Raw genomic sequence first — 15,154 nt, 5'->3', positions numbered from 1 at the left:
TTTTCTTAGATTTTCTTAAGTTTGTGTTTAACGTTTTCCGTAGATTTTATGTAGATCTAGATTTTCTTAGAATTTATCTTCAAATTTTTCGAGTCTAAATTTATGGTAATTTTCAGATTCGTTCTAAATACAGTGCCTTTAAATTCTCTTTGTTTTTTGTTAAAATTCTATTTAGATTTTCTTTAAATTTTCTTTACATTTTCTGCTGGAGTGAATAATCTGAAAATAATCTAATCCAAAGATTATCTTTATAATTACAGATTTTTCGAGACTAAATATTTCAAAATATCTACTTCTAACAACTTAACAAAGTTGAACAGACTAAACACCTAAAAGACCTGAGGATCTGAGAAACAGTAAGAATGTAGGAAGCTAAAGAAAAAACACGGCCAGTAAAAAACGACAAAATTAATATAACGAAGGGCTTAACATTAGAGGAAATACTTAGCAACTGAAGAGACAGAAATGCTGGTAAACCAGGAAAGAAAAAAGAAAACAATAACTGAAAAACCTTTTCTCCCATTCACAAATGAAACAGTTTTTCCCGTTTCCAGATTTTGTCTTTTCTTTGATTTCCCACAGTGTACAGAATGGCCGGGACCTTTTCACCTCTGCCCTCTCACAACGAGCAATTTAGATTAATCCCTGCAACGACAATAAAGCAAAACATTGAAAACCGTCGTGGAAAAGCAAGGGTCGGTCGTGCCTTTTGAAAGTAAAAGTTTTGTCACATTTGTCAAATGTCACATCACATTCAAAATTCTCCGTGTTCGTGTCATTTTACCCCATACACTTTCATGAAATACCCGAAATGGCTAGTCGTGTTGTCGCATTACCTATAGGAATAGATTTAGGGACTACGTATTCGTGTGTCGGCGTTTTCTCTAATGGAACTGTTAACATCATCACTAATGACGAAGGGAATCGTACAACACCCAGCGTGGTTGCTTTCACGGACGTAGAAAGACTCGTCGGTGATTCTGCAAAGGGTCAAATGGCGATCAATCCGGAAAACACGGTCTACGGTATGTAAGTCTGCTTTATTCTAATTTGTCCTCTGAAAGCGATTATTAATTTTAAACTTGATTATTGAGAAGTTAATTAAATAGTCCACAAACTAATTTGTACGAAAAAAGTTTTTAATCGAACATTTTCCCTACAGTTTCTTTAAACTTAAAGTTCGTAATCTAAATTTAAACTACGTAATTAATTTTACATTGAAGCTTATAAGAACTGAACTACACAATCTTAGCTGTCATTTATTTTAAAAAAATTGCATAATAAATAAAATGTTACGAGCAAACTCAACTTGATACTAAACTTGCAAAAGTAATGTTAAATCTCCTTGCAGGAATGCAATAAATTTTCTTATTTTCTTAGTTGGTTTTTAAGTTGACGAACAACAATTGGAATATTTAATTTACAATTATTTAATACTCCCCTAATTAAAGTTTCGGAGAAAAAATTATGTAAGCCTTCTGTGGACTGTCTGAAATATTCTTCAATTTGGAATTAGACGATGCGAAAACAGTTTTCTGTATCTTCAAATTGCAGCTCGACTATTTTGACAAAGTTCGCCGGAAACCGTGAGCTTTAAACAAAAATTAATTGGAAAATTCAAATGCGCAAACCACTGATACAAAAATAAGTGTTATTTATTGTGACAGGTGAAAGATTTAGTTATATAAAACTACTTGATTCCTGGCATAGTACTCTTTTAGAAAGTTCCATCTTATTGATCGCTTTTAAACGCATCTATTGTAAGATAAGGATAAATTAATATTGAACTTCTTTTTCTTATAGCCTCTGTTTGCTGTCACTCTGGCAGATCACAGACATAACACCCTGTAGGTAATCACTGAAAATCTATTTTTAAATCAATTAATTCTAAATTATAAAGGACCTTTTGATTTACGCGTTTATCGAGCAAACCGGGCTCTTTCCATGTTCAAAAAAGTTGCTAAAAGCAACTCTAACTAAAGAACCTTTAAAATATTATTACAACAATGAGTTTTTATGATGAATGCTGAAAACTTTGAACATTTTAGTGCTTGAAGAGTAAAACTTGGTGACAAGAGTATTTATAATGTACTCGCTTATTCAATCTGGCAAAAATTTTAGTATAATAGATTTGCTATTAACTTCTGTACTTTTGATTGAACTTTATATCGATGAAATTGCCAGGCCTTCTAATATTCAAATATACACAAGTTAGAGGTACAAAATACAACTAATAGATTCTAAATAACAGACTTTTAGAATTTTTATCTTGGGCTTTATAAGAATATGTTGCAATAGCAGCGTATTAAAAAAATGTTGCTGTGGTACACTAGATAATGTTTTTGTGCATTTTATTTTAGTGCTAAAATAGCTATTTATGTAATTTAGGTCTTTTTGAACGAACCCTATAGGTTATGACAAAGCGAACTTGCGAGGGAGGTCAATATACAGGTGTCCCAGAACTCGCGCCCCAGCGAGATAGGGCTTATGGAGGCAACAATTCTGAACCAAAATTTTGAAACCATATTTTTTTAACTTAAAAAATAACAAAGATAAGACAAAAAAACTGTAGCCAATCCCGAAGCCGAACAGAATTTGAAAATTGGTAACTATGGACATACTATATACTATCATCCATTGGTCAGTTAGGCATTAGATTCTCGTTGCCTAGGAAATTGGGATGGCCATTTACTCCACTTCTCGAATAAGCTTTTGGGATTGGTTGTTAACTTTTTATCAGTTCTCGAATACTATTAAACTTAGTCAATTTTTGTTTTGAAATTTACCATCTGTATTGCTGTCGGCACCCTCTCTTGCTCTCTGGGGCGCGAGTTCTGGGACAGCCTGTATAGGAGTCTACAAAGCCTAATTATGTATACATTGCATACAAGGCTTTATGTTTGATTGAAGACAACTTTCTTATAAAAGAATGAGATATTTGGCATCGAAAATGATGACAGTTTCCATGATGAAGTTTACATTTGAATTTTTGAAAACATTACAGAAAATAAAAAAAATATCCGGAATAGCGTCGAAAGTTAAGAGGTCTCTTCCTACCAAAAAGTCAGTTTTTGAAATTATGGAAAAAGATTTACTTGAAAAAAAATCCCAGTTCAAATTCCAATGAGATTTATAATGTCCCGAATTTGTTATGCTTGTAATCATGGGAAATTTCCACTAGCTTGTTTCTGTAGCAAAACTCTCCTTGCCTTAAATTTTGTATCTTGTCAAATTTTGAACACAATGTCAAAAAAGCAAAATAGCAGGAAAACAAAATGAGTTTGCAACCGCGCAAAAAAATGTTGCAGCAGTTTAACCCAGTTAAATCTTTTATTTCGATTAAATAACACTGAACAACAAATCCAAAATATTTTTTTGTGTCATTAGTAATTTGCATCATTTCTAGATAATCTCAGTTTGCTTAATAAAGTTATGATAACAAAAATGCCAAATTGGTAATGGGTCAATGTTAACATTTTTATTTCCGGGTTTTGTTGCATTTCACCTTTCAAATTCAAAAAAAAAAAAAGCCAAAATTTTGTTTTGTAACGCTCCTAATCTATAGAGTTAAAATTGGAAATTGTGTTTTGTAATAACTATAACAGTTTTACTGGTGTCATTTACAGTTTAATGTAAAATATTTGTTTTCTTGGTATGTAGATATACAGGGTCCGGCAACACTTGTGTCCACCCCCAAAATCGTCTTTAATTTTAAAAATAAAATTTTTAAAATTTGCATACGCTCATAGTTGACAAAGCTCTAGAAGCTGACGCAAAGATTTGTTTTGTATCACTAATAATTTTGGCGTCGCGACGCCTTAAAAATGTAATTTTTTGTTAATTGTGAGGGTTTGTGATATCAACCTCTAATTTAATTTTTTTTCAATATAAATGTGTTAAAAATATCTCAGTTTTCGTTTTAGATTTAATGCAAATTGTCTTCAAAATTTGAAAAAAAAATGCTGTTTTATCAAGTTAGTTTCCAATTTTATTACGTCAAAATTGGGAACTACGTTTACACCCATCTGTCAACATTTTGTGTCCAAATGACATCTATCTTTTGGTTCGCTTTAGATTGTAACAAAAGTCTTAATTGGTGAAATTGTCGAGTTGTCGATGTTAATTAACGATTTCTGGTGTCCATAAAGTGCAACATACCCGTGATAATCAAAATTAACCTTTATAAGAGTGAATAAAGTGACTTGTGAAATTTTGGTGTAAACGTAGTTTGCCGCTGCACTGTCAGAATTTTGAAAACTAACTTGATAAAACAGCGTTTTTTTCGCAAATTTTAAACACATTTTGCATTACATTTAAAATAAAAACTCCGATATTTGTATCACAGTTATGTTGTAAAAAAATTGAATTCGCGAATATTTCCGCAAAAAATCGAAAATTGCTAAAAATTATATTTCTTAGACGTCGCGACGCCAACCAAACCGTGATAAAAAACAAATTTTTGCGTCAGCTGCTAGAGCTTTGTCAACTATGAGCGTATGCAAATTTTCAAAATTTTATCTTTAAAATTAAAGACAATTTTAGAGGTGGATTTTAGTGTTGCCGGACCCTGTAGAAAAAACAACGTTGCTAATTTGAATTTCAGTTTTAATTTTCTCAAAAACTGTGACTAATAGAATTTTTTTATGGTAATTTCTGTATTTGGCTAACCTTAATAGTGCGATTTGATATACCACACTTATGGCACAAAATGCATGTTGACCAGTGTAATTAACATCATGTTAAAGTGGCAGTTTTTCCGCAATCGTCAAATAAGTTGACTAACTAACTTAATTTCAATAAATTCAATAAACAATTCAAAGTAGACACATTACAAAAAGCAAAAAAAAAGCCAATATCAAAAAAATTAGAAAGAATTGTTGACACCGCCATTATAGGCAAAAAAGTTCTGATAGAAAAAAAATTCTATACTTAAAGAAAATAAATTGTTTCTTATATTTTACTATTCCTGGTGGTAATAATTTAAACAAAAATTTAAAAATGTTGTTGTCCTATCAAATATTAAAAACAAACAGTTTAAATAAGATCTTAAATTTTGATGATTCCAAAATTGTTAGTGGTATTCTCAAGCCCGGATTAAGAAAATTTGCGACCCGGAGCTAAATTGTAAAAGGGGCCCATCAATAAAATTATGCATAGAAAGCCTCGTACAGAAGTTACGTACTAGATTTGTATTTTTTTTTAATTTCTATAGCAAAAAAATTGTACGTGGCAAGGGGCTACAGCACCCTTAACCCCTCCCTTAATCCGGACTTGGGTATTGTATTAACTTATTGTATTAACTTATTGTATTAACTTATGCAAATACAATTTGAAGTTGATTCAAAACCTCCATTATAGCAGCTTAATGTCAAAATGTCCATTGGAACTTAAATTCACACGGGGACTTATAAAGCATATAAAAATGTTTCCACGAAATTCGTGGGAAAACTTTCCCATAGGATTTTGCAATTTTGTAGATTTTTTTTAATTTCCCATTAGAAATATAGTTCCAAAAATTGCACTCCTAGTCCAGAAATGTGGATGAAGAAACTTACAACGCATACAAAAGTGAAAATTACATTTTGACATTAATTCATTTATAATCATTTAACAATGATCAGCAACCGTTTTACTTTATTATTACGGTCGCCGTCCATACACAGCCACATTATGGACGCTAAACGATACCGTAAAACATAGATTATCATACGATAGAACATAAATTCTATAATGTCTTATTATTATAAACCCACGGCAACACAAATGTCGTTTAGTCACATTTACTAACGGAGCCAAATTACAAAATTTTTTGTAAAAACCGACATTTGTATAAGAACGAAATTTTGTTATTTGCTGCTCGAAATTCCAATATTTTAGAGCAGAAAAAAGTTAAAAAAAAAATTTAAACAAACTCAAGAGTTTCAATTTTTTACTTCATTCGACAAACATTTCAAACCTATGGCAACAAAATTTTAGATTATGAGCCGTTTTACAAAAAACAATTTTTTTTACAATTTAAGTTAAAAAATTATTTTCTATTTCGCGTTCATAATGAAGATATTTCGATACGCGTTTGAGCGTATTTCGGTATCGTAATGGACCAATCCCCTGCCAATATTTCCAGGAACATATATTTTTCTTAGGTTTGCAGCAAACAAACCGTCAACCTGCCGTCAACGTTGACAATTTAGATTTTGGTTTTGATAAACCATGATAAATCGATCAATACACCATTATTTCTTGTTGTACTTGGCTTAATAATTCATCGGAGAAAAACTCTTTGGATGCAAGAGAACCAGCATGATCATGATCAACATCTTCGCTCTATTGGCTCCCTTGCGCTCCGATAAACTCAAAACGTCACACCGATCAAACTGACTGAAATTGGATTTGGCTACTTCGAATTTTTTTCCCGATTTGCAAATGCCAACTACCCTAAAATTCCCTAGATTTCGAAATCAAGTTTTTTCGTTTAAAATGAGGCGAAATAGAAAAAATGGCGTATGATACTTGTTCATAATGCATTTTGCCTCACTTACTACTTTATGACACTCCTCGCTGCGCTCGTCGTGCCTTAAAAACGTGCGTGCGGCAAAATGTTCATTATGAAACGCGTTTCATAATATACTAATTCTAGGCTTTATTTACAGATAGATACTAGATTTTCTCTATTTTCTTCACTTTTTCCGAGTTAGTTCTGAAATGTTAATAATTAATAAATCTATGATTTTCATAGTCATAATAAATCAACAATTCTTATTTAGGTACTGACTACTATTTTATAGAAAGTTCAAATTTTCAAAATTTTCAAAATTATTTTCTCTAAAAATTAACACTCTTATTATAAATTAGACACGTGAAGTTAAATGTTGTCAACAATTTCGAATAATTGTGGATATTCATGTGTAAAGTAAACATCATTTTAAACTTCCCAGACCAGCGAAATCTTTGCACTTTTAGTTGGATTAAACTGAATAAATACGCTGTTAAAATGTTCTTCAAGATACTAACAGTGTCACTGCTTGAATAAAACGCCAAAGTTCCATATGAGCAATTTCTTTTAAGTCTCCTCGGGTCGTCTTAGAAGTAAACGACTGCAGTTGAATCTCTCTTAATTAAAAACACGAACAAAAGTAATACCAATAGAAATAACAAAGAAAGGAAATGACCAAGTTAGATTAACATTCCGCATTTTATTTCATCGATAATTCATCAATTTATTTTACCCGTCAGATGCAAAACGATTGATCGGACGAAAATTCAACGACCCAAGCGTTCAACAGGACATGAAAATGTGGCCGTTCCGAGTAATTAGCGACAACGGCAAGCCCAAAATTGAAGTCAAACACAAAGACGAAGTGAAAACTTTTTTTCCTGAAGAAATCTCCTCGATGATCTTAGGAAAGATGAAAAGCATCGCCGAGGCACATTTAGGAACACATGTGACGCAAGCTGTGGTAACAGTGCCCGCGTATTTTAACGATTCGCAAAGACAAGCGACCAAAGACGCAGGGACCATCGCAGGAATGGAAGTTTTAAGAATCATCAACGAGCCCACAGCGGCTGCCATTGCGTACGGACTCGACAAGAAGAAATCCGATGAAATTAACGTCCTTATTTACGATTTGGGTGGTGGCACCTTCGACGTGTCCATCCTCAACTTGTGCGATGGAATCTTCGAAGTTAAGGCTACAGCTGGCGACACACATCTCGGTGGCGAAGACTTTGACTGCCGCTTGGTCGCTGCTTTAACCGACGAATTCAAAAGAAAAACGAAAGTTGATGTAAATGGTAATAAACGGGCGTTGAGGCGTCTTCAAACAGCTTGTGAAAGAGCCAAACGGACGTTGTCTTCAGCGACACAAGCAAACGTGCAAATCGACTCTTTAGCCAACGGAATTGACTTCTACACGGCCATCACGAGAGCCAGGTTTGAAGAAGTTAACAGTGACTTGTTCAGAAGAACTATGGAGCCGGTGGAAAAAGCGCTGAAGGACGCGAAAATCAACAAAACTCAGGTTGCCATAACTTTGGTCTTGTTTAACCCATTACCGCCCAGTGTCCTATAATAATACACAGCCAGTTTACAATTTTTTTAAAGTACTTCAGAATTTTTTTTCTGTATGTTTTAATTTTTACCATAAACTACTGACTTTTGACTTTCCATTGACATTTTTTTAAGCAAATGGTTGTTTCAGTTTTTAGCAAAAAAAAATTGAAAAACCTCGGTTTTCAGTGCATTTGTCACTTCACCGTATTTAATTTTTTTGCTGAAACATGATAAACTGAATATATAATTTCACCTATGGATTATTACATGTAAGGTTCATTCTTAACAAAACCACATATTTTGTACATATTTTCTGCTTTTTACATAGTAATAATAGGTCATAAATTATGCTGTCCTATATAGCACACTGGGCGGATTCGTTAAGTTTATAGAAGTATGTCTGCGCATATTTTTCTTGTCAAATTTTTGCATATTGCTTTACTAATACAAACAATTTCATTCTTAACTATAAAAGGGATGATAGTCTTAATAGGGAAGAGGGAGATGATTGACATAAAGATTAAGATTTGGAGGTAAAAATAAAGCAAAAATCAACTCTGGTCGATCAGAAACACTTCCAAATGTCTAATATAACTTGTAGCATTTTTTAAAAAACTTTAGGAGTCGCAAAAGTTTAAAATTTATTACACTTAGAACCATAAGGTGTTGAAAAGAGGTAATCTTATTTCGATTATTTTTTAGCTACAAAATTTTTCTTTCGAAATCCAAGCCAGAATACGGCGAGAATCAGCGAAAAATCGTCGTTTATCATCAAAATAGACGGATTTCTCTAAGAAATTTAATGATTTCGTAAAGATTTCTGCTGTTTTCTTGCAATTCAGCCGTTGAATCTTGATAAAAATTGGTGATTTTGTAGATTTCGAGCTCCTCTTTGCAAATCTAAGCTAAACAGCGAGAATCAGCAACAAATCGTCGTTTAGCATCAAAAAAAGCGGATTTATCTAAGAAGTTTGATGATTTCGTGAAGATTTCTGCTGTTTTCTTGCAATTCAGCCGTTGAATCTTAATAAAAATTGGTGGTTTTGTAGATTTCGAGCTCTATTTTGCAAATCCAAGCCAGAGAACAGCGAGAATCAGCGAGAAATCGTCGTTTAACATCAAAATAAACGGATTTCTCTAAAAATTTTGATGATTTTGTGCAGATTTCTGCTGTTTTCTTGCAATTCAGCCGTTAAATCTTAATAAAAATTGGTGGTTTAGTAGATTTCGAGCCCTTCTTTGCCAATCCAAGCCAGAGAACAGCAAGAATCAGCGAGAAATCGTCGTTTAGCATCAAAATAAACGGATTTCTCTAAGAATTTTGATGATTTCGTGCAGATTTCTGCTGCTTTCTTGCAATTCAGCCGTTGAATCTTGATAAAAATTGATGGTTTTGTAGATTTCGAGCTCTTCTTTGCAAATCTAAGCTAAAAAACGACGAGAATCAGCGAGAAATTGTCGTTTAGCATCAAAATAAGCGGATTTCTCTAAAAATTTTCATTTCGTGCAGATTTCTGCTGTTTTCTTGCAATTCAGCCGTTGAATCTTAATAAAAATTGGTCGTTTTGTAGATTTTAAGCTCTTTTTTGCAAATTCAAGCTAGAAAACGGCGAGAATTAGCGAGAAATCGTCGTTTGGCATCAAAGTAAACGGATTTCTCTAAAAATTTTGATGATTTCGTGCAGATTTCTGCTGTTTTCTTGCAATTCAGTCGTTGAATTTTGATAGAAATTGGTGGTTTTGTAGATTTCGAGCTCTTTTTTGCAAAACCAAGCCAGAAAACAGCGAGAAATCGTCGTTTAGCATCAAAATAAACGGATTTCTCTAAGAATTTTGATGATTTCGTGCAGATTTCTGCTGTTTTCTTGCAAATAAGGCGTTGAATCTTTCTCTGAGTCGCGAGTTCTGGGACACCTGTATATTACCTCTATTTATTTAATGAACGTTTATGCCCAGTGTCCTATACAGGGTCCGGCAACACTTGTGTCCACCCCCAAAATCGTCTTTAATTTTAAAGTTACAATTTTGAAAATTTGCATACGCTCATAGTTGACAAAGCTCTAGAAACTGACGCAAAAATTTGTTTTTATCACAGTTTGTTTGGCGTCGCGACGACTAAGAAGTATAATTTTTAGCGATTTTTGAGTTCTTGCGGAAATATTCGCGATTTAATTTTTTTTTCAACATAACTATGATACAAATATTTGAGTTTTTATATAAAATCTAATGCAAATTGTGTTTAAAATTTGCGAAAAAAACGCTGTTTTATCAAGTTAGTTTTCAAAATTCTGACAGCGCAGTGGCAAACTACGTTCACACCAAAATTTCACAAGTCACTTCATTCTATCTTATAAAGGTTAATTTTGATTAACACGGGTATGTTGCACTTTTGTTACAATCTAAAGCGAGCCAAAAGATAGATGTCATTTGTGACACAAGATGTTGACAGATGGGTGTAAACGTAGTTCCCAATTTTGACTTAATGAAATTGGAAACTAACTTGATAAAACCGCATTTTTTTCTCAAATTTTGAAGACAATTTGCATTGAATCTAAAATAACAGTTGACATATTTTTTACACATTTATATTAAAAAAAAATTAAATTAGGGGTTGATATCACAAACTCTCACTATTAACTAAAAATTACATTTTTAAGGCGTCGCGACGCCAAAACTATCAGTGATACAAAACAAATTTTTGCGTCAGCTTCTAGAGCTTTATCAACTGTGAGCGTATGCAAATTTTCAAAATTGTAACTTTAAAATAAAAGACGATTTTGGGGGTGGACACAAGTGTTGCCGGACCCACAGAGTCCGGCAACACTTGTGTCCACCCCCAAAATCGTCTTTAATTTTTGTGTCCACCCCCAAAATCGTCTTTTATTTTAAAGTTACAATTTTGAAAATTTGCATACGCTCATAGTTGACAAAGCTGACGCAAAAATTTGTTTTTTATCATGGTTTGGTTGGCGTCGCGACGCCTAAGAAGTATAATTTTTAGCAATTTTTGAGTTTTTGCGGAATTATTCGCGAAATCAATTTTTTTTCAATATAACTGTGATACAAATATCTGAGTTTTTATTTTAAATCAAATGCAAATTGTGTTTAAAATTTGCGACAAAAACGTTGTTTTATCAAGTTAGTTTTCAAAATTATGGCAGCGCATCGGCAAACTACGTTTACACCAAAATTTCACAAGTGACTTCACTCACTCTTATAAAGGTTAATTTTAATTAACACGGGCATGTTGCACTTTATGGACACCAGAAATCGTTAATTAACATCGACAAAGCGACAATTTCACCAAGTAAGACTTTTGTTACAATCTAAAGCGAGCCAAAAGATAGATGTCATTTGTGACACAAGATGCTGACAGATGGGTGTAAACGTAGTTCCCAACTTTGACATAATGAAATTGGAAACCAACTTGATAAAACAGCATTTTTTTCTCAAATTTTGAAGACAATTTGCCTTGAATCTAAAATAACAACTGAGATATTTTTAACACATTTATATTGAAAAAAAATTAAATTAGAGGTTGATATCACAAACCTTCACAATTAACTAAAAATGACATTTTAAGGGCGTCGCGACGCCAACACTATCAGTGATAAAAAACAAATTTTTGCGTCAGCTTTTAGAGCTTTGTCAACTATGAGCGTTTGCAAATTTTCAAAATTTTATCTTTAAAATTGAAGGCGATTTTAGGGGTGGACACAAGTGTTGCCGGACCCTGTATAGAACAGCTTAAAAAAAACTAGAAGACAAACATTTTTTTTTAATTTTTGTGTAGAATCATTCAGGTATCTAAACTAAACCTCATATGTAAACTTTATAAAAAAAAATCATTATTTCTGGTAGCGGGCGTTAATGGTTTGAACTGATCGAATTTCTTAACAGATAAGCGACGTCGTCCTCGTCGGTGGTTCAACACGAATACCAAAAATCCAGAGTTTGCTCCAAGAAATGTTTAAAGGAAAAGAACTAAACAAATCGATTAATCCAGACGAAGCGGTGGCGTACGGGGCGGCGGTGCAAGCGGCGATTTTAACTGGGGACGATTCCGAAAGAGTTCGCGATATTTTACTACTAGACGTGGCTCCGTTGTCGTTGGGAATTGAAACAGCCGGAGGTGTTATGGCGGTGCTGATTCGAAGAAATTCTACGATTCCGATAAAACATTCACAGGTCCGCCGCATCCACCATAATTTATCTTGCACTTGATACGTCGAGTACAACAATAATAAAATTGCAGATATTTTCCACTTTTGCGGATAACCAGCCTGGAGTCCTAATTCAAGTGTTCGAAGGCGAAAGGACCATGACACGTGACAATAATTTATTGGGTTCCTTCGAGCTCATGGGAATTCCTCCAGCTCCCAGAGGTGTGCCGCAAGTGAGACATGTTTTCCTTTACGGTTTTAATAACATTTTTCGTTCTTTGATATGCTCGTAGATCGAGGTTACTTTCGACATCGACGCCAACGGCATTCTCAACGTCACAGCGGCTGAAGGGGCTACTGGTAAAGTAAATCAAATAACGATAAAGAATGATAAAGGAAGATTGACAAAAGAACAAATTGATCACATGGTTTCCGAAGCTGAAAAATATAAAGAGCAAGATCAGCAAATTAGAGCCACAGTGGCGGCTAGGAATGAACTAGAAACATACGTGTACCAGATGAAAAGTTCGGTAATTTTCTTTTTTAGACAGGAATCTCTTTTCTCTAATTAAACTACACTAGTTTACAGTTTTGTGCGGAAAGAATGAGTTTACTTAGATCTTTTAAATTGGTGTTATCGATTTTAAATACGCATTCAGTTTTCTTATAATGCGGTGTTCATTTAAAATTATTGAGATTTTGTGTGAAATCATGATATGATCATGATACCCTATGATCATGATGACCGTTTGCACACAACTAAGCAGCTTTTCCGTTCAAGCGTAAAACCCATACATTACACAGACAAACGGCTTTAGAAGAGACTGTAAACAGGAATGTTTAATCGAATGACATCTTCACAAAGTTCGCAGTTCCAAACCTTAAAATTATAATAATGGCTAGACAACAAATCGACTGTATACATATATAGGATATAACAGAAATGAGTACTATGAAATTAGTAAACTATTAAATCATTAATAAATATTATGGATTATAAGTTATTTATAACCAATGGAAGTAGTTGCCTAGCAGCCAATTATTTATTTTTGAGTGATTTCGGAGCCTTTAAAAGTTAAGTTTGTTCAAATTAATCGTAATAAAATAGAATGCGTATTTATTAAATCCCGACACCTATTCCAGAATTCTAAGAAATATTTAGAATATTTTGAAACCGAAGGTTGGCTAATCCTAACATCTTCCCCGACACCTAGTTGAAAACCTGAAGACTCGTTTCCGCATAAAAAATTTCACAGAATTTTACTAACGTAAATTTTATCAAGAGTCTGCCGCATATCATTTTTTTTTATTTTTTCAAATGAATAAAGCGCTCTTCCACTAGTTTCTCCATCATCTCCCAAAAAATTTTCAATCATCTATTGAACGTGATGGGGTAAAAAAGGTCTTCTACAAAACATCTTGAGCACCAGTGCACCATAACTTGTAAAACGACCATAACCACCTAGATGCTTAAATAATAATAACTATTAGTTTTTGCAAAAATTCTAATTTATGAAGTTCTTCTCTTAACCCCCCATATTATTGTTATTATTCAATAATAACAAATAAATAATAACAAATAAAGATGGAACACCGACAAAAATACACAATACACAATTTTCAAAAAATTCGCTCTATATTGCACACCACCTTCAAGGTAGAGTCTAATCTATGAGAGTTTATAAAGACCTAAAAAATTAATCATCTGCCAACTACATCTGTTATAGTCTTACAATATCATGGAAGTCGTAAACTGTCAAATTCCTTTATAATTACGGAAAAAAACTGTCGAAAACTACTTCCAACGCTTTGTAATACTCATAGGTTGGTGTAATACTATTCAGAATCGATATTTGTCAAGAAAATAAAATACCCAAAATGCTTTCATCTTCTGTAAAATTTGATGTTCTAGTCTTACATAGATTTGCAGGTCGAAATTAAAATGTACACACCGTCTATGCCAAAATTTAGAGATATTCGCAAAGAAAAGTTAAATGACAAAGGGAAAAGATTATTCGTGTCCAATTACAATAATTACGAACTTCTTGAGTAAAAGAGACTAATTTTAGAAATATTCATAAAGTTTTTGTAACAAAAATTCACCTAAATAACGCGGCTGTAACTTTTCATTTTTATTGGCTAGATGTCAAAAACAATTAGTAAGCCGTTTATGCACAAAAATGCACAAAAAGGTATCAATTTAATAGATGTTAATTACACAAAACACAAAAAAAACTACTATTATTTGTAGCGTACTATCGGCGACACCGAAATGTGAACGACTTTTTCGTTGTCAAGGATTTTTCTCTGAATTTCCATAATGTAAATCAGACTTTGAGCAGTGGCGTTGTTTTCGATTTTTCTCTAAACATTTTATTTTACCTATACAACTCTTACTAATCAGCAGCCACTGCTCTTAGCGACCGATTTTTATCTAACTACTGTCATCAATTGTCATAAATGACAATTAGTAATGCGCCTATGATTTAAAGTGGAAATTACGCTAGACAATTTTGCTCTACACATTTCGTTGTCGTCGATAATATAATCGCTCAATTTTCAAAAATAAAATTTTGAGTTATCTATGATGTGTATAGTGTGTTGCCTGTGCAAACATTTTCAGGCATAAACAAATAAAATGCACACACTGTAAATGTTATAATCATCTTTTCTAGATGAACGACGTCGGAATAGCGTCAAAATTATCAACCGCTGATAAAACTCTAGTAAACAACACTTGCGCAGAAGTCCTAGAATGGATATCCCAAAACCAAAACGCCACTGAAGAACAATACGTCCGCAAAAAAGAAGAAATTGAACAAAAACTTAAACCAGTAATTATGAATCTTTACACTAACCGCATGAATCCTGGCCAATCTGATAACCAAAGACAGTTTCCTTCCACGTAACGGCGGCCAAGCGGACGATACAAGTTTAAATT

The 15,154-nt window shown here is 33.2% G+C and overlaps 1 protein-coding gene across 1 annotated transcript; it reads left to right on the top strand.

Annotated features, from left to right (window-relative positions):
- The first annotated feature begins 811 nt into the window (after positions 1 to 811).
- LOC148178239 (heat shock 70 kDa protein 1A-like) lies at positions 812 to 15,122 on the top strand. The gene is made up of 6 exons (XM_088031533.1): positions 812 to 1,025; positions 7,234 to 8,018; positions 11,951 to 12,238; positions 12,306 to 12,446; positions 12,507 to 12,743; positions 14,889 to 15,122. The coding sequence occupies exons 1-6, from the start codon at positions 812 to 814 to the stop codon at positions 15,120 to 15,122; spliced, it is 1,899 nt and encodes a 632-aa protein (XP_087887659.1).
- Positions 15,123 to 15,154: the final 32 nt, after the last annotated feature.

The sequence above is a fragment of the Gnatocerus cornutus genome, chromosome 2, assembly GCF_029298725.1.
Source record: "Gnatocerus cornutus isolate USDA-ARS CGAHR chromosome 2, icGnaCorn1.1, whole genome shotgun sequence".
NCBI lineage: Eukaryota > Metazoa > Arthropoda > Insecta > Coleoptera > Tenebrionidae > Gnatocerus > Gnatocerus cornutus.
Note: the sequence above shows the minus strand (reverse complement) of the source record. Positions and strands in the feature narration are given on the sequence as shown.

Bases quoted from the DNA above. Each gene is read 5' to 3' on its own strand.
- LOC148178239 (XM_088031533.1), top strand. From the start codon at position 812: ATGGCTAGTCGTGTTGTCGCATTACCTATAGGAATAGATTTAGGGACT. The intron at 1,026-7,233 runs GTATGTAAGTCT...TTTACCCGTCAG, and splicing joins TCCGGAAAACACGGTCTACG to ATGCAAAACGATTGATCGGA. The intron at 12,239-12,305 runs GTCCGCCGCATC...ATAAAATTGCAG, and splicing joins TTCCGATAAAACATTCACAG to ATATTTTCCACTTTTGCGGA.